This window comes from Pipistrellus kuhlii, unplaced genomic scaffold (genome assembly GCF_014108245.1).
Source record: "Pipistrellus kuhlii isolate mPipKuh1 unplaced genomic scaffold, mPipKuh1.p scaffold_m20_p_41, whole genome shotgun sequence".
NCBI classification, from domain to species: Eukaryota; Metazoa; Chordata; class Mammalia; order Chiroptera; family Vespertilionidae; genus Pipistrellus; species Pipistrellus kuhlii.
The window spans coordinates 422,617-442,897 of NW_023425542.1; the positions used below are offsets into that span (position 1 = coordinate 422,617).

Consider the following 20,281-nt stretch of genomic DNA (forward strand, 5'->3'; position numbering starts at 1 on the left):
CAACACATTTGGAACCATGGAGCCTCTTTCAGAAGCACCAGAACATGCCCCTCCCACTGAAGGAAAACACACCTGGCGAGCCAGTCTGCAAACAGGCTGGGCCCTGACATCTGAGGCTGTTTCCAACCTGGCAGGTAACACTACCTCAGCAGGCACTCTCTGGAGACCTGGTCATGCACCCACATTAGCCAGAACCTTCCAAAGCAGAGCTGAATTTGGTCCCGCTGTTAAAAATCTACACTTCTCCTCGCCTCTTGCAACACCTCTTGTTTTCCACACACAACTGGCTAATTCTAGAGTGGAACATAATTAAAAGAAATGCAACCAGACCAAGGAACATAAGGTGAGAGCCAAGAAAAATTTGTAGGTCATTGAGAAAATTGCCGTGCTGGGTACCGGGGAAGTGCCTACTACGCAAAGGCCCCGAGGCTGGGCGTGCCCCACCAGGGGTTCCCACTCGCTGGCCAGGGCCAGTTCCCAAAGCAGCTCCAGCTGTGGGTGGGAGGGGCCCAGAGCTGGAGAACAGACACAGTCCTGGCAGAAGATACCACTGAGCACACGGGCTGGTTAAGACACAAGTAGAGACAGACCACAACACTGAGCCATCCAGATGACAATGAGTTAACAGAAAATCCGTACTGTCTGGACCAAATGCTAACTCTCCTACAGACTGGCAAGATTTAGAACAGGGGAATGTTCTTGAGCTGGAGGGGACCTAGGAGCCGTCTGGTCTGGGGAATTTAAACCTTCTGTGTGCATGCTATGAACTTGCCTTGCAGCCGGGAGAAGCTTGTGGGCCCTTCTCAGAATACTGCTTCTCATTATATACCATGAAATTCATAGGATTACAAAAGAAAACAGTGATATTGAAAGACAGTTGTCAAAACACTAGAGGCCCGGTGCACAAATTCATGCACCAGTGGGGTCCCTCAGACTGCCCTGAGGATCAGACCAAAACTGGCTCTCTGACCTCCCCTGAGGCGTCCCAGATTGCGAGAGGGTGCAGGACAGGCCCAGGGAGAGACAAGGGAGGTTTGCCAGCCAGGGAGGAACTGTGGGAGGGCTCCAGGGCATGCCTGGCCTGGCTAGCTCAGTCCCAATCAGCCAGACCCTAGCAGCAAGCTAACCTACCAGTTGGAGCATCTGCCCCCTAGTGGTCAGTGCACAACATAGTGAGCGGTTGAGCGGCCTTACCATTTCATTAGCATATTACGCTTTGATTAGTTGCATGGATGATCAGATGACTACACCCTTAGCATATTAGGCTTTTATTATATAGGATATCCGTGATATAATAATATATATGCTTCTTCATTGGTGCATTAAACAACATTGGCAGCAGGTCCTCTATCTTCTACAACTTTCAGTAGGGGTAAGTGAGAATGATATTTCAAAATAATATTTCATAATGTCAAATCTTCAAAATATTTCAGAAGAACTGCAGCAGATGCAGTATGAGATGTATATATATATATATATATATATATATATATATATATATATATATATATCTGTATTTCTCTTGTTCATACTGTCCCAGGTACTGCTAAAAATCTTATAGAGAAGGTATGCTAAGTTTCATTAGAAGTTAGTGCAGGGAAAAATATATGAAAATAAATCATCAAAATTCGACCCACAGACCCTAGATTAAGACCCCTAATTTTCTACTATCCCTTCTTTCTGCAAATAATGAAATGTAGACCAAGTGACTCTTTAAATGTCATACAGCTAATAAATAGCAATTCTGGGATCAAAGCCCAGTTCTTACTGATGGCCTATCCTAAACTGATGCCTCAATTTAGGCTTAACATTTTTTTCTTTTAGATTTTTTTTATGTTTAAACAAAATACATTCTTTTAAATGTAACGTGGGAATTGCATTTAAAAATGAAGTTTCCACCTTTCTTTTAAAAAAATTTTTTTTATTAAGGTACTATATGTGTACATATCTTTCCATTGCCCCCCCCCCACTTCCATACATGCCCTCCCCACCCAGAGTTTTTCGTCCATTGGTTTTGCTTATATGCATGCATACAAGTCCTCCAGTTGATCTCTTATCTCCCCTATATCTCTGATAAAGGTTTAATCTCCAACATCTACAGACAGCTTATACAACTAAATAAAAGGAAGATAAATGATCCAATTAAAAAATGGGCAATGGACCTAAATAGAATATTTTCAAATGAAGACAGAAGGAAGGCCAAGAGGCACATGAAAACATGCTCAAAGTCACTAATTATCCAAGAGATGCAAATCAAAACGACAATGCGGTACCATCTCATACCTGTCAGAATGGCTAACATCAACAAATCCACCTTTCTTAATGCAGTCCTGTCTAAGAATAGACAGAGGGACGGGAGCCTTGCTCAAAGTGGACCAGCAGCATCGCATCACCAGGGAGCTGGTGAGAAGTGTGGACTGCAGGCCCCGCCCCAGACCTACTGAGTCAGAATCTGCATTTTCCCAGGTGCTGACTCATGGACACCTGACTGGCCCAGAAGACCAGCTCTGGATGATCCTGGGATCTCTTCTCTGCTGAGATCTCCTTGGAGGTATAAATCCCCCCAACTCCTAATGTTGAAAAGTGACAAGATTTCAACCCTCCACCCTCTAAAAGGCATATGCTAGTCACTCTAATCCCCTGAGGAAAAATAATAACAGGATAACAAGACTCAGAGTTTGCGCCCTGACCAGTTTGGCTTAATGGATAGAGCGTTGGCCTGCGCACTGAGGGGTCCCAGGTTCGATTCCGGTCAAGGGCATGTACCTTGGTTACAGGCACATCCCCAGTAGGGGCTATGCAGGAGGCAGCTGGTCAATGTTTCTCATCAATGTTTCTAACTCTCTATCCCTTTCCCTTCCTCTCTGTAAAAGATCAATAAAATATATTAAAATAAAATAAAAAAAGGTTCAGAGTTTGCAATAGGAGAATGCATCACGGGATGGTGAGAGCTGAAATGATGAAAACAGAAGCATAACAACTGTTCTTAACCCTTTCTGCACATGAGCCAGCCTCCAAGCCAGGCGATTCGCATACATTATCGCATTTAATTCTCACAAATAACTTACAGAAGTTGCCACTGTGATCCCTGTTTACAGATGGAGAAACCAAGCTTCAGAGAGGATACCCTGCTTGTTCACCATCCCAGCCAAGGATTAGAAAAGACCTGAAGGAAGAGGGCCGCCTGAGTAGTGGGGCTGCACTTGAACAAGCTTACCCCCGAGCAGACCCAACTGTGCAGCCCCCACCTCCATCCCGGGTCCCCTTTCCTCCCCAGCCTGCCCTGTTCCAAAGCCCTCAGCAGCTAAAGATCCCAGTAGCCAGGCAGGTGTCCTGCATTCTCCTCCTGGTCTCATCCTGAGGACTTGGTTCCAAGTTACAGTGGGAGCCTGTATGTAAATCAGAAGCAAAGCTTGCAGGGCCTGTGACATCACTGGCTGGGCCCTAAGTATTCCTGTCCTTGTCTTACCTGTCGGAGGGGGGGGGGGGGGGGAACCACTTCCATCGTTTTGTTTCACAATTTAAACAAACACGGGCTTGGCTGGTATTTCACAGCAGAGCTTGACGTCTTTGTAAAGAGCTGACCAGGGCAAAGGCCTGCAAGTGTAGCAAGCTCAGTTTTAGGGCATCTTAAAGGTTTTCAAGAACTAGGCCCCACTCCTTTTCAGATCCTGCTAATTTTTCCACGGGTTAGCATCTCCAGCCCCTCTCGGCCTCCTCCCCGAATCCTTCCCCCACAGTATTTCTGCATGATACTCCATGCAGATCCGGACCAGGCATTTTCACAGGTTACTGTGAGGTAGGCGTTGTCGTACCCATTATCCAGATGAGAAAACTGAGACCCGGGTCTCACAGCTCAGACGTGGCCTAATCCAGTGGCAGGCAACTCATTAGTCAACGGAGCTAAATATCAACAGTACAACGATTGAAATTTCTTTTGAGAGCCAAATTTTTTAAACTTAAACAACTTCTAACGCCACTTCTTCAAAACAGACTCGCCCAGGCCGTGGTATTTTGTGGAAGAGCCACTCTCAGGGGACAAAGAGCTGCATGTGGCTCATGAGCCTCAGTTTGCAGACCACTGGCCTAACCAAGGGGAGAAGCAAGGCCTGTCTGACTCCTAGATTCCAACCAGGAACCTTTCGATTTCTCCACCCCTTTCAATCTCTCCACTCAAGGTCGCCCCGCCTTTTGCAGGAACCCATCTGAGGTCACCTGGTATTTCAGCTGCTTGCTCTATGTCTGCTCTCCCTTCCTGGACAGTAAGCTCTGGAGAGAGCCCTGTGGATATGCCCAGACTCCCTGCCCTCTCCGTGTCCAGGCCAGAGCGTGGCACCAATGAGGTTCTCTATGTACACTGCTTGGATAAGTACCGGTTGGCTTTCAGAGAAAAAATAACTCAGAAGAAAGCCTCAGCAACCATCCGTCTCCCAAAAGGATTCACATGTACTCCTTTCTGTCCACGTGGGCACTTTGACCAATGAGTGGACCCCAGGCCGGGGGAGTACAGATACCCGTTACCACCAGTGGCCGGTAAATGGGTGCTTTCTCAACTCCAGAACATTCCATGGTGGTAGTGAGGAGATCTGCCATTGCCAAGTTGATTAGCAAGGACAGAACTAAGCATGTTCACCCAGAGGTGACACACTGAGCCCCGAAGGGAAGGAAGCCAGAAACAAGCGGCATCTACATTTAGGGACCCACACCAAACGCCTCAGAGGTGGTGAGCTAGGAAAGGAAGGTTCCTGAATGGGGGTTCAGATCCAGGGTGTCCCAAGCCCTCGGCTCAGCTCACCCTGAGCCCTCAACACCGATGCTATTAATCCCCCCACCCTGCTCCCACAATGCCTTGTGGTGGCTCGACACCCCGTGCCGGTGTTCGATTTGGCCTTGGGGCCGGGCCTTGGTTGTGTTCTAGGGAGGCAAGGCTTCCTTCCAGCAGCCCTCTCCCCGTTGGACAATTAACCACGTCCTTCCGGCTCTCCATCCCGAGAAGCCTCCAGGACCCGGGGGTCACTCTAACCAGCCAGGAGTCCCACCATCCTTGTGGAGGTGGCCCTGGTGCTGGCCACCTCCAAGCCAAGAGGCCCGTTTTCTAAATAACGGAAAGCCTGCTTGGCTCCTGGGTCTCTGTTCGCTCTGTGTGCACGTGTCCCGACTGACCCAGATTTACAACTAAGGGCTGATGGGCTCAAACCAAATTTTGTTTCAGAAGGAGCAGGATCTAGTCACCTTTAACTATGGAGGAACCCATAATAGAAGCGGAGAGGGAAACTCAGAGGCCCAAGGGGCCCAGGTGCCAAGTCTGGTCCCGCTGACCTGCAGAAACAGAACACGGGCTAATGTGGGTGACAGGGAGGAAATTGCTTCCTTGAAAGTGGGTCCAAAACTCAGAAAAACAGCCACAGTGAAAGGGATGTCCGTTTGCTTCTCTAAATTCGTGTGCAGACTTTCATAGACTGAGGTGAAGAATCCAGGACATGGAGAAAACCAAGGACAAGATGCTACCTGGAAAGCAGTTTGCCGAGAAAATTAAACCTGAATTGGATCAAGTCTCTGGAGGTAACTCTTTGAAAAAAAAATTATAAATTGAGTTTTTACAAAGAGGAAGAGAAAGGGATAGAGAGTTAAAAACATCAATGAGAAAGAAATATCAATCAGCTATCGCCTTCACACACCCCCACTGGAGATGTGCCCGCAACTAAGGTACATGCCCTGGACCGGAATCGAACCTGGGACCTTTCAGTCCACAGGCCGACGCTCTATCCACTGAGCCAAACCGGTTTTGGCTGGAGGTAACTCTTGCAGCTCACAGGAAAGTGGTGGGAGAGAGGCACATGCTAAATGCCACCACAAGAATGCAATTGGCTACGCCCCAAATGCAGGAAATTCTACAGGACTAACAGCTCAGCCTCTTTCAAGAGGCAAAGGAAACAAAGAAGATTAAGAGGGAGTCAAGAGGGTTGTCAACCCAATGTAACCTGTAGACCTTGTTTGAATCTCATTCAAACCAAGCAACTGAAAAAAGACATTGAGGGACAATCAAAGAAATTCGAACACTACCTAGATATTTAATAAGAAAAAGAAACTATTGTTGATGTTTGTAGGTTTGATGACAGTACTGTGGCTATTTTTTTTTTTTATAAGAGACATTATCTCTGAGAGATACATTTTGAAGGAATTAAGGCTGAAATTAGACCAGTGGTCGGCAAACTCATTAAATGTCAACAGAGCCAAATATCAACAGTATAAGGATTGAAATTTCTTTTGAGAGCCACATTTTTTAAACTTCTTCTAATGCCACTTCTTCAAAATAGACTCGCCCAGGTATTTTGTGGAAGAGCCACACTCAAGGGGCCAAAGAGCCGCATGTGGCTCGAGAGCCACAGTTTGCCGACCACTGGATTAGACAATGCTTGGGGTTTGCTTTAAAGAAATCCACACGGTGAGGGCAAAGGAGGAATGAGGCCGGGTGTATGCTGACAATTGCTGAAGCGGGGCGATAGGGAGGTGTGTGTTCATGATGTTCTCTCTGCTTTGGTGTAGGCTCAACATTTTACAGAACACAAATGTTAATTACAAAAGAAGAAGAAGAAGAAGAAGAGGAGGAGGAGGAGGAAGAGGAGGAGGAGGAGGAAGAAAAGACTCTAGTTTTTAATGATGGCTCCAGTACTGATTCTCTGGGACCGTGGTCTGCAAAATGCGGCTCACGAGCCACATGCGGCTCTTTGGCCCCTTGAGTGTGGCTTTTCTACGAAATACCACGGCCTGGGCAAGCCTATTTTGAAGAAGTGGCGTTAGAAGAAGTTTACGTATAAAAAATTTGGCTCTCCAAAGAAATTTCAATCATTGTATTACTGATATTTGGCTCTGTGACTAATGAGTCTGCCGACCACTGGTCTGGGAGGATCTGAAAAACCTCTACTCCACCAGACCTCAGTCCCTCATCCCAAGCCTGAATGAGTTCAAGTGCTGGCTTGGGCCCATCCTCTTCCCCCTCTGAGCCTCTCATGTCAGCGTCCAACAGGAATAACGGTCCTGCCTCGCGGGGCGGAGGAGAGCGGCAGGTGCGTGTTCCCATGAAGGGGCTGGTGCTCAGCACCCAACCAGCGCTCGTTGTCGCTACCGCCGCTTCTTTGTGTTTTGAGGGGGAGGTGGGCGATCTGGTCCTCCTCTCTTAGAACAGCCAAGTTTCGGAAATGTTTCCCAACTCATCCAACCGGACAGGGCTCATCCCAGGCTTCCTCAGCGGGACCAGGCCTGCGCTCTGCGAGGCACCGGCACTGTCTCTCTCTGGGCAGTGACCGCAGTGGCCCCTCTCGGTCCTTCCCCCTCTTCGGCCACCTCTGAGCCTTGCTCCCATGTGGCCCGTTCCCAGGCCCACCTCTCTCATCCCTCTTCCCGGAAGGAACAGTGCCGGAATGAGAGACTCCCTTCCCTGTCCCTCCCTTGCTCCTGCCCAGGAGGCCATCCCTTTCAAATGCCCAGAAGGACCCTCTGTAAACCAGGAAACGGTGGGGTGGAGTGAAGGGAAGTTAGAAAGAACTCAGGACTTATGAATGCATAATGCTGAACTTTCTGGAAATGGACGGGCCCAGTGCCAGTCCCACTAGGGTTCCTAGATTGTACTTTCCTTACAAAAGGGCCATTATGAAGGCTCCACATCTCCCGTGTGACAGGTTTCAAGCTGTAAAACCACATGCCGTCCTAGGGACCAGGAGATGAATAGGTTTCCCAGCCATGTCCGCATTCTCAAGGGCACTGGGTCCCGGAAGAGGTCTGTGGGAAACAGGGTGGCACCAGGGAGCTCTGGGCACTTCCCAGCTGCTCCGCAACAGGGGCCGTGAGATGGCCCAAGACCTCAGATTGTGCGGACCCTTCTCCCCTCCTCCACTCAGGTTCCTCCTGGAAACCCGGAGCGCTCCACCTGTTACCCCCCTTCTCCACTTCCAGGGGTGCACAGTCCCTGGGCCTGTCCGGCCCCACCGGGGACAGCTGCACCCCCACCCAACCTCGCTTTCTCTGCACTCGCTTTTGAGATCATTTCTTTCTACAGAGGCAAGAGGCGTGTGGTGCCGTTAGGACACATGTGTCAAACACAAGGCCCGCGGGCCAAATCCGTCCCGCCAGGCCTTGCAATGTGGCCCGCACCGCGCTGTCATCACTGCACTCCGCTGCGTTTCCATCACAATGACAGTTTATGACTGTTCAGTAAACCATTCGGCCCGCGATTTAGGCTGGATTTTAGATTTTGGCCCCTTCTCTGATTGAGTTCGACACCCCTACGTTAGGAGAATGCAGATTGGTTGTCAGGACAGTGGACTCCCATCCTACCTCTGCTGCTGTCTACCTCGTTGGAGTCCACATCCCCTTTTCTGCAAAGTGAAGACGCTAAAGTTAAGTTGTAAAGTTCCTTCCAGCTACAACATCTGTCCTGTAAAGTTCCTTCCAGCTACAACATCTGTCCTGCTGCTTGTTATAAAGAAGTGTGTTCCTACCTTCCCTACCCAAGCATCAGCCCTGACTTGACCAGGCCCCACACTCCTTTCCTCTGCACAGTCATCTACTTTCCAAGTGACCATCAACCATCTCTCCTCCGCTGACCCCAGTCCCCTGATGCCCCACCTCTTGAGACCAGAGAAGTTTGGGTTCAGGCATATCCAATTTTCCCTTGTTCTGATGGACGCGTTTGCATATGATTTGCATGTATTCAAATATAAATGTACTCATTTGCATGAACATCTAAAAGACGTTACAAAATCACCAAACACAGCCTCTAACTGTTGGTTACAGCTCATCACTCCAGAACCCTCAAATGGATCCAACAAAAATCTCACTAAGTAGCCGAAACCGGTTTGGCTCAGTGGATAGAGCATCGGTCTGCGGACTGAAAGGTCCCAGGTTCGGTTCTGGTCAAGGGCATGTAGGTTGGTTGCGGGCACATTCCTGGTGGGGGGTGTGTAGGAGGTGGCTGGTCGATGTTTCTCTCTCATCGACATTTCTGGCTCTCTATCTCTCTCCCTTCCTCTCTGTAAAAACTCAATAAAATATAATAAATAAATATATAAGTAAGTAAATAAATTGTGTTTTTGTGTTTTTTTTTTAAATCTCATAAGTAGACCAATGCTCTCCTAAACTTTTGGGGTAAAGAAAGGACATATCAGAACTTCACATTTTTATCACATCCTTTACATTTATCTATTTCCTATGTATGCTTTATACTCTTCAACCATATTGGTAAAATAGGATACGTATGTAATTTATAAATATGCTTGTAATGGAGCTCTAGGTACAAACAGATTTTGTAGATGAGGTACATGGAGTCCCCATCACTCCATTTCCCAAAGCTGGAGACAGTTGCAGTGGTTCTGATCTGACCACAGCCAAGTGACCAGGGAGGATGCCAGGTAACCCTCTGCCAAGGTCACCTTGGCCAACGACTCCCAAAGCTCACAGGGGCTTCCACGTGCTGGCTACTCACCCACACACTGGTTGCCTTCATCCATCTGGAATCCAAAGCGGCAGATGAGAGGCCTGGAAATGGTGGGGTAGTTTGGAGCCGGGAGCGGTGGGGCGGCTGCTGGGTATGGACCTGAGTAGGAGGTGGAGTAGGGGTTCGAGTAGGGCCCCCGATACACCGGGTTTGTCCGGGGAATGCACAGGTACCCGCCGTTCTGGTTCACACACATCATGTCTCCCCGGCAGGCCTCCGGGATGGTCCGGCATTCGTCGATATCTGGAAGCCACAGAAAGGACAGGCGTCAGAGGCCCCCACCACGCTGTGCCCGGGGCTCACCGAGGCAGAGCCACGGAGAACCCCAACACTCAGCCAGCAAGGGCGCCCACACAGTGCCTGGCTCATCGCCTGCAGGTACTCCCAAAGGTTAGCCAAGTAGAGTCAAATGGACCAGCGCCACCAAACATCAGCCATCAAATACCACCACCACGGCCTCGGCCTTATCCACAAAAGCCTGTATTATCGTGCTTAATACAGTTAAGTAGGCCTGTATCTCCATTCACTGCACCCAGGTGTACTTTCAAAAAAATGAACCCACATTTGAAATTGGAGTAAATAAATTTTTAAAACTTTTACGTGACCGCAGCAAATGAAAAACACCATCAATTAGCATAAATAGAAGGTGACAATAAAGATAAAGATGTTACTGGAGAAAGAGTTTATTTGTGGGCGTGGCTTCTTGCTTTGGTGTGCCCACAGGATACTCAGGAAACACGGGGACCCACCCAAGAATCGCTCCCATTTCCACTCCGAATCGCAGCTGGGCCGGAGAGAGCGTCCCTGGCTTCAAGAAAGACAAGGCTTGGCCGATAGCTGGTTACTTGTTCAGAAAGCGGAGCCTTACTTGAAAGTCAGCTCACACCATACCAGCAATGTGGCCCATTTCCGGCCAGGCTGGTGTGCTGCTAGCTATGCCCGGAAGGGGAGGTGGGTGCTCCAGAAAACCTGATTTCCGGGGCCAGGCCAGGGCAAGGGAGGCCTGTATTCTGGCTCCAGCATGAGCAGCTGGCCTGCCCTCCACACTGGGCCCCCACGCGAGCCTTGGGGGCTGCTCCCTGTGGGACAGGAGGCTGGGGGAGAAAGGCCTGAATGCTGACAGCTCCTCCCAGCCGTCCCACCTGAGCAACTCCCGCCAGCTCCCACCTTGGGAATGAGAGATGCTGAGGCTCCGAATGGCCCATTTAGCAGCTGCAAGTTTGAACTCACCCATAAAACTGGTGGGTCAGCAGGCCCAGCTGGCATGGCTCAGGGGTTGAGCGTTGACCTATGAACCAGGAGGTCACGGTTCCATTCCCAGTCAGGGCACATACCCAGATTGTGGGCTCGATCCCCAGTGAGGGGTGTGCAGGAGGCAGCTGATCAATGATTCTCTTTCATCACTGATGTTTCTATCTCTCTCTGCGCTCCTGGGCACAGCCACATCCCCTTCAGACCTGGGTTTTCCAGGGCAGGGTTTATTCCCCACCTCTTGCCAGTTTTTTAAACCACCTGCCTCCCCTTTGGTTCTCTGAGCTGACATGAGCTCAGAAAAGATCTATGACTTGGCCTAAACCAAATATAATAAAAATATATATCTGAGGCAGGGCTACCTATTCTTTGTATGTATCTGATGCTCCATCCACAACAAACTATTCTACAATCTCAACGTCCTTCCCACCCCTGGTCTTTGCTAATGCTGTTTCTTCCACCAGTAATACCACTTCTCAGGATCCTACTCATTCTTCTCATATTTAATTGGACATATATTGAATTGGATATATCTAGATAGGTGATAGAAAGATAGATGATAGATAGATAGATAGATAGATAGATAGATAGATAGATCGATCCAATTCAACAGGAGGATCATCTCCTCCTTTTGCAGGGCCCGTCGCTATTGCCTCAACTTGGTCGAGTTCGCTGCACCCAGGTGCACCTCTCCCGTTAGATGGTGTGCTAGGAGAACAGCCCCCAACATGTCTGTCCCAACCCCATGGCTACATTAGGTTACTTGACCAAGGGGAAGTAGGTAGCAGATGGAACTAATGTTGCTAATCAGCTGACCTTGAGAGGGGATCATCTGAAATCATGTGTAAGCCCTTAAAAGTGGAAGAAGAGGCAGAGGGATTGGTCAGGATGAAATAACGGAAAGAGAAGAGATTAGAAGCTTGCGACGCAGCACGGTGCTGGCTTTGATGATGGAGGGAGGGACCGTGAGCCAAGGAGTGGGGGAGGGAAACTGGAAAGGTCCTCAGCGACCAGCCACAAGAAGACAGGTGCCTCAGTCCTACAACCACAAGAAACCAAGTCTAAGGGCAAGCAGGATGGGAGTTCCTCAAAAAGTTAAAAACAGAACTACCATCTGATCCAACAGGTCCACTTCTGGGCATTTATCTAAAGGAAATGAAAACAGGATCTCCAAGAGGTCTCCACACTCCCATGCTCATGGCAGCATTATTCACAATAGCCAAGGTGTGGAAGCACCCTAAGGGTCCCTCTGTAGATGAATGGATAAAGAAGATATCACACTATTACACACACACACACACACACACACACACACACAAATGTCATTCAGTCACTCAGAAGAAGGAATCCTGCCATTTGCTACCATAGGGATGGGTCTTGGAGGCATCATGCTAAGATACGTTGGACACGGAAAGATAAATGCTGTGTACTCTCACTTCCATGTGGAATCTAAAAAAGCCAAACTTAGAAACACAGTGAAGGAATGGTGGTGGCCAGGGGCTGGGGGCGGAGGAAACAGGGAGAGGCTGGTCAAGAGCCAGAACGTTCAGTTATAAGGTGGTAAGTTCTGGGCACCTGATGCACCCCCCGTGACTGTCGCTAACAGTGCTGTATTGTGTGAGTGAAAATTGCTAAGAGAGTAGCTTTCAAGCATTCTCACCACAAAAAAAAAAAGAAGTGGGAATTACATGATGTGATGGAGTGTTAGCAAACGCTATGGTGGTAATCATATTGCAGTAGATAAGTACATCACATCAACATGTTGGACAGGTCACCCTTACCAAAGTTATATGTCAACTGTATCTCCATTTATAAAAAGAAACTCAATTCTGCCAGCAATACACATGAGCGAGGACATGGACTCCCCCTCCCCCACCCCAGGGAGGAACAAAGTCTCGTTGGCACCTCAGTATGAGCCTGGCAGAGCCTGTTTGATCTCCAGATCAGTGACATAATAAATGTGCGTTATGTAGGTCAGTGGTAATTTATTATGGCAGCCATAGGAAGCTAAGACAGATAGAGAGCTCCTTGGAACAGGAGTCAATTCTTACTCATCTTCGCCCCCTCCCAGGGCTGCGGTTAAGGTGATGGGCACAGAGAAGGTGGTGGATGGAAGGGTGTCATGGACCTCATCTGTTCCGGGCACTGATTTCTCCCATGGGCAGGGCGAACACAGACTGACAATCCTGGGCAAGGGTGTCACTAAGCGCCCCCACCCGGCGAAGGGTCGTCCGTGGCCTCTTACCTATGCACTGTCCCGACGGGCGGTCCAGGTCAAAACCGTTCGTGCACTGTTGCTGTGGGGGGAGAGGAGGAGGCGAGGTCATTTCACTCACTCATTTTTGTTTAACTGTAAAAGCATTATAATGGCATCACAGAAAGTTCAGGAAATACAGTCAAGGGGGAGAGGGGGGAAGCAGCCATAAAATACTAATACTTGTATTATAATGTCTATTTCCCCTTCTCCTCTTCTTCCTCCTTCTCCTCCTTCTTTTTCTTCTCTCTTCTTCCTCTCCTCCTCCTCCTCCTTTTTCTTTGCACTTTCCTACAGATTTTTATACTCAGCATTACTTTTAAAGCTCCCTCACTGTTGCTCCAAAGCCTCTATTTTTAGCAAATGATTCTTGGGACTTTGTCATGAAATGCAATAATAATCACATCTGATCTGCCTGATGAGGCGTGTCCTGCATCCACTCCCTTCTGGGAATGGAGATGACTGCTTTTTAAGGGCAATCACTCTCTCGGGATGCTTTTAACCTCACCTTCTCAGCACCCAGTCCTTTGTACCCTGTAAACCCTCCACCAGACCCTGAGGCCTGTACGTAAAATAAAAGCTACACGGTGATGTGGCCAGATTCCTAAGAAAAGCAGAATTGGGGAAACGCCTCCATTTCAACCTCAGAAGACAATCACACAGAGACACTTCCAGAAACAGACCTGCAACAGTCCCTGAGGGTTGTTGGCTTCACATACCACATGAGTTACAACTTTATGCATTTAGAAAAAATCGTGGCCTGGCCGGTGTGGCCCAGTGGTTGAGTGTCGACCCATGAACCTGGCAGTCATGATTCGATTCCCTGTCAGGGCACCTGCTACAGTTCTGGCCTCCATCCACAGTAGGGGGCAGGCAGGAAGCAGCCAGTCAATGATTCTCTCTCATCATTGATGTTTCTCTCTCTTCCCCCCTCTCCCTTCTTCTCTCTGAAATCGATTTTTAAAAAGAGAAAGGAAAACGCCGTGGGGGTGGACAGTCAGTGGCCCCTCTGGGCAGACCCCGGAGCCTGCGTGTTATGGGAACCAGGCGTCAGGTCAGGAGTGGGGCTTCCCTGAGCTGAGGGCTGGTGTGAGGAGAGGACGGATTGGCCTGCCTTCCTGGGAGGAGGCTCAGCAGAGCAGCCGAGCCAGGAGGCTGCCCACGACCCTCAGGAGAGCTGGGTTCCTGGCTCACCGAGTGATGCCAAGGGCAGGCATGCAGGGGCACCGCTGCCCAGAACATGAGGGCACATCTCACTTAACATCTCAGAGAAGTCAGACAGCTCCCAAGGGACACAGAGGAGGAAGGAGGATCCGGGGATAAGAACCTCGGATTGGGCCCTGCCACATGTGAACTGTATCACCCAGATCAGGTCTCCACTTTCCATTTCTGTGTAAGGAAGGGCTCAATTTAGGTAAACTGTAAAGCCCCCTACCCCCCCCCAAAAAAAAAAAAAAATTCTAGGATGCTGACATGTGTGCCTGGACACCCTGATGTTTCTCACATGCTTCTAGATGAGTCACAACATAAAAGCCTCACCTGTGCATTCCCAGGACATGGAAGCCAGAAAGCCAGGATGGTGACAGTGAGAATCCTGCGAAAGGCAGAAAAGGCGGAATCAATGCCCAGGATCCTTCCAGGAGCCAGGTCTGCGGGAGCCCACGGACCTCCCTCCCGCTGCTGGGCATTTACAACGGGGAGGTCACCTTGTGCTTATATGGGGGTCCCCAGGTACCCCAACACCCCATACAGACCCATTTATCCTCACTGTGTCATATGCTCAGAAAATGTGACAGACGGCATTTTTTTAAATAAAAGGTTTTTGCTACTTCCAAGCACAAATCTAGCCCCCGACAGCTGGGGTATTGACAACGTATTGGCCAACTGCTCTGACCTCACTTGTCACCCAGGGAGACCAGACTGAGTTCAAACATCTTTATTCTGAAACGGTAACGGGGGAAGGAGCCTCGCGCCCTCGGACAGACGTGGAAGGAAAGTACAAATGGGAGGCACAGGGGTCCCGCCCGGAGGATGGTGTCGCAGGAAAGTCCCCCGATCCGGATCCCGGAGTGTGGGAGTGTGCACCATACTGCCCCTGAGGGAGCAGAGGAGGGGGGACCCGGGCAACAGGAGCAGCAGCACAGCGGGAAACTTAGGGGGAGTCAGGAAATAGAGGGACAGGGCAGCTCTGACATCCACAAACCACCAAACCTCTCTGAGCCGGAGGTTCCCACCTTTCAACACCACAAACTTCTTCCCAACACAATTATAGCTGCCAATGTGCTTTAAAAATACAACATCGCACCCTAACCGGTGTGGCTCAGTGGAAAGAGCATCGGCCTGCAGACTGAAGGGTCCCAGATTCGATTCCGGTTAAGGGCATGTACCTTGGTTGCAGGCACATCCCCAGTGGGGGTTGTACAGGAGGCAGCTGATGGATGTTTCTCTCTCATCTGTGTTTCTAACTCTCTATGCCTCTCCCTTCCTCTCTGAAAAAAATCAATAATATATGTATGTGTGTGTGTGTGTGTGTGTGTGTGTGTGTGTATATATATATATATATATATATATATATATATATAAATACAGCATCACTGCCACCTTCAGAACTCCTTTCATTCACTCTGCAAAACTGAACGTTTGAGCACCACGCCCATCAGGAGAGCCAGAATCAGCAAAGCGGGGAAGGCATGGTGGGGCTGGGGAAGCACTGGGACCCTTGAGCCCCTCTGACGGGAATGTCCAATGGTGCAGCCGCGATGGCAAACAGGATGACCGTTTCTTTAAAAATTAGAAATAGGATTACCCTAGGACCTAGCACCCCCACTTCTGGGTGAAAAACAGGGTCTCCGAGAGATACCTGTGCACCCACGTTCCCAAGCAGCACTGTTCACAAGAGCCAGGAGATGGGGACAACCTTTCCTTCATGGACAGGCGGGCGGACACACAACATGTGGCACCTACGTCCCAGGACATACGACTCGGCCTTAAGAAGGAAGGACACGCTGACATCCTGGAGGAACGCTGAAGACATCCTGCTACGTGAAATAAGCCAGCCACAGAAAGATAAACACGGTGTGATTCCACTTACAGGAGGTGCCTGTGGCAATCACAATCATCACAGAGACAGGACAGAATGGGTAATTGTTTAATGGGATAAAGGTCAGTTCTGCAAAGTGAATGAAAGGAATTCTGGAGGTTGGCTGCACAACCACAGTGTGGGTGTACTTAACACTACCAAACCGAGTGCTTAAACGTGACTATGGTGGTAAAAAACATATACAAAGTCTACACACAGGTCGAGTTTTATTTGGTGTTATGATCCAATAGGGTTTGTCTGAGTCACTACTCTTTGCAGGTATAAACCCTAGGCAAGTGGTCGGCAAACTCATCAGTCAACAGAGCCAAAATATCAACAGTTATAACGATTGAAATTTCTTTTGAGAGCCACATTTTTAAAACTTAAGCTATACAGGTTGGTACATTGTTATTAACTATGGTACTCCTCAGCTGGCCTTTGCTAAAAACTCAAGGGGCCAAAGAGCTGCATGTGGCTCTCGAGCTGCAGTTTGCCGACCACTGCCCTAGGCAGAAGAGCCACAAAACTAGGACCCAATCGCTGCTCTAGAGAGCTGGTTGGGGAGCCGCATGAATCAATAACACATTGGTTAGGACAATGACAGACATGCCCATTGAGTGCCTAGAGAGCCAGGCAGGGAGCTAGGGACAGGAAGGTCAGGGAAGGCTTCCTGGAGGAGGTGACCTTGATGGCTTCGTGGATAGAGCAGTGGGACCTGGGACCTGGTTGGACTCAGTGGCCTGTTCCTGTCAAATACACCTCCACTTTACAATCCCTCCCTTCATGGAAAGGGTGTTTGATAGATTACAAAGCCCACTCCATCTATAACACAAGGCTCATCAGAATCAACAGCTCTGGGTCCGTGGTGGGCCCGCGAATTAAGGAGACATCCGCAGGGAACAAAATCCTGGTGTGGCGCCAGAAGATGCAAGCCCAAGCCCTTCACCTCATCTCCAGCCCAAAGAAAGGAGACCCTGAGCGTCCACCAGGTCTCACCGCCTCTCAGTGCTGCGCGAGCCAGGTCCTAGCGCCCTGGAGACAGCGCCGACCTTATAAAGCGCAGAGCCAAATCCCAGGGCTTTTTGATATTTGCGACAGCCAGATTTATATCTGGAAGGAATGAAAGAACAATAACAAATTTATTTTCCAGGCTGTATATTATGAATTTCAATGTTTTCCTGTTTCTTCGCATGAAGTTTCCTTTCGGTTGGCTATAAAACCCTGTCTCGTTTATGTTGGAGACAGAACAGGTTGCCTGAATGCAGTGGACTTCAAGAGCGAGTTGGAAAAGGCATGCTAACCTCATTTCTCCCCCTACTCCCGGCTCCCCCGTGCTCTCTGGCTGAGAGCCCTCGGAGACAGGTCCCCCTGAGAGGTGACCTCCAGGAAGAGCCACGGCTGGGTCCTGGGGGCCAGGTAAGCTCCAGGCTGCCGGCCACGCTAACGGAGAGGGTGTGTCAAAAAAAAAAAAATGAAACAGTACCCACACGTGCTGCACTCACAGGTCACACACAGTGGCACCTTGTCACGGAAAACTCTAGAAAACTGCAAAAATTAACTAGAGGAAACCGGGGAACTCCTGGTGCTCATCATTGGTCCCTGGGACTTTGGAAAACAGGGGGCCACCCATTTTGTGCACCATCCTGAGATCCAGGGGACCTGGGCTGTGTGTCCCCAGTCCAGGATGACATAATTACAGCTTACTTTTCAGCATATGCGCTCGCGCTCTCTCTCTCTCTCTCTCTCTCTCTCTCTCTCTCTCTCTCTCTCTCTCTCTCAACTACATCTTGCCCTAACCGATTTGGCTCAGTGGATTGAACATCGGCCTGCAGACTCAAGAGTCCCAGGTTTGATTCCAGTCAAGGGCATGTACCTGGGTTCCGGGCACATCCCCAGTGGGAGGTGTGCGGGAGGCAGCTGATCCATGTTTCTCTCTCATCGATGTTTCTAACTCTCTATCCCTCTCCCTTCCTCTCTGTAAAAAATCAATAAAACATATTTTAAATAACAAATAAATAAAGCAGCTACACTGTTAAGAGTTTACACAATAAAAGACCGTGCAGATAGAACCCAGATGAAAGCCCTTCCACGTTGAAGAATCCCTCCACCGGAATGGCAGTTTTCTCAAAGAAAAGCAAGCCGTTTGCTTACATGAAGCTCTGTCTGCCGTCCCCACTGTTCACCGGCCCGAGGCTTCTGGGTGGCATGCCCCTGGCTCCCACGCATGGGGCAGCGGTGGCCCGGGAGGTGCAGCCCACCCCTTCGCTCGTCCAGCCGCCGATGCAGCCAAAGAGCGGCTGGGGGACCAGTAATCGGTCTCCCGAATGAAGAAAAAAAAAAATGGATTTTTGGGAAAACCGCACCCTCGATGTGCTGCCCTTTCGGACCAGAAAGAGGGACGGAGCTCTGTCCGAGGCGTGTGCAGCCTCTGCGCGATGCGGACTCCGGAGCCGGAGCAGAAAATGCCCACTCCCCAAAGAAGGCTCTGGGGAGGAGGCGCGCAGAGGCGCAGCTTTTTACAATTAGCGATGCCATTGCATCACCGCTAACGCCTTTTCCAGGATCCCGACGCCGCCGGGCCCGCGCACAGCCGCTCCCCAGCCCTCGGGGTTCAGGAAGGCTTCCAGACCGGGGGGAGGAAGGAGCCCGGGAGGGAGCACCCACCTCTGAAGTCCTGGCATGTCCAAGGTGCGGGCGCGGGAGCGGAGGAGAAAGACGGCGCGGCGGCGGGACCCTCTGGCGGAGCTGAGCCTCGGCCTTTGGGCCGCGGGGCTCGCGGATGGTCCCTCCGGCGGACGGCGAGGCGCGGAGAGGACGAGGGCAGAGCCTGAGGGGAGAGCCTGGGTCCGCCGAGCGCTGGAGAGCCGACGGGGAGAACACCTGGTTCTGCTTAGCCCTCTTCAGTAATTCAGCATTAAGCCAATTGGAGGAGGAATGTTAAAAATGAACACTTCATTTTCTAAGTATGTTAAACAATGCAAATGGGGCCTCGGCCTGGACACAGCTGGTTCAGATTACAGCGCTCACAACAATCTCGGGGCGTCTGCCAGGACCAGGGCTCGGCGCTGGGAGGAGAGCCCGGTCCCGGGGAGCAGCCGCCCTGGGGCTCCCAGCATCTCCGCCGGCGGCGGGGGCGGGGCGGGGCGGGGAGGCCTCCGGACCCTCCACCTCCCCCAGGACATCCCCGGCCGGGCGGGGCGGGGCGGCCTGGCGGGGAGAGGGAGAGGGAGGGGGCCCAGCGCCCCTGGCTTGGGGACACCCTGCAAAGTCAGCTGCCTCTCCAATCACTCGCGCTCAGACTTGAGTCTTAGGATTTACTGGGGAAGCAGAGCCAGTGGAGCAGAGGCTTGGGGACGGGGTTGGCATCGGGAGCTCGGGTTTTCCAGGAGGGAGGAGGAGGACGGCCAGAGGCCGGCGCATCGGCTTGTGCAAAGCAAACCTTCCCGGGCGCGCGCCCCGCCGGCACCGGGTGCTCCCGGGACGGTCTTGCTTGAATTAAAAAGTGTCCATGCAGCGGCCCATCGCCCGTTGGCCGGCTTCCACCTGCACAGTTACAGGTCCATGCTATCCCCATTCGGCTCCAGAGGGGGGGAATGTGGTGGTGTTTTTCATTAAAAAAAGAAAAGCGTCCCTGGGTGATGTTAGCAGAAAAGGTGATGCGAGCAACTGAAAAGGTGATTTGAAAAGAGGGAAAGCACAGCCAGGGAAAACAGGACGATAGTGAGAACCTCAAAGTGCTATGCTGAGCCCTTTATATTCATTAGATGGTGGCCTCAAAGGTTTTTTTTTAATTTAAAGCTTTGGAACCCTTTTCTTCAAATTAAGTCTTCCCAGAGACACTGTTCCTGAAGAGACCAAAGTGGACTGGCCGACAGGGGTCAGAGCGCCTCCCTCCCCACCTGCACCTTCCCCAGGGCCCCTCCATAAAGCCCACCTGCTGTGCGGTCCTTTTTTTTTCACCCCGAAATATTACCCCCATCGAGAGAGGTGAGGACCCACGGCCCCACAGCTGAGAGCCACAGGCTGCAGGTCTAGCCTTCTGAAGGGCCTGCTTGTGGCAAGTGAATGGAATCCTATGGATGCTGCCCTCCGGGATATAGTTATTTTTAAATGTTTTTATTGATTTCAGAGAGGAAGGGAGAGGGAACGAGAGAAACATCAATGATGAGAGAGAGTCATTCATCGATCGGCTGCCGCCTGCACG

At 50.4% G+C, this 20,281-nt stretch overlaps 1 protein-coding gene across 2 annotated transcripts in view; it reads right to left on the minus strand.

Annotated features, from left to right (window-relative positions):
• Window positions 1-19,174, minus strand: part of FBLN5 (fibulin 5) — a 69,151-nt gene extending 49,977 nt beyond the window's left edge. Inside the window, exons 1-4 of one of the 2 annotated variants that reach the window (XM_036411601.2) lie at window positions 18,742-19,174; window positions 14,538-14,592; window positions 12,990-13,041; window positions 9,482-9,736 (exon numbers count right to left, since the gene is read on the minus strand). In XM_036411601.2, the coding sequence (XP_036267494.1) occupies window positions 9,482-9,736; window positions 12,990-13,041; window positions 14,538-14,592; window positions 18,742-18,758 (379 nt within the window). In that variant the 5' untranslated portion in view covers window positions 18,759-19,174. Of the gene's footprint in view, window positions 1-9,481; window positions 9,737-12,989; window positions 13,042-14,537; window positions 14,593-18,228; window positions 18,540-18,741 lie in introns of those variants that run through there. The other variant, XM_036411600.2, reaches the window with a different exon arrangement.
• Between the last annotated feature and the right edge of the window lie 1,107 nt (window positions 19,175-20,281).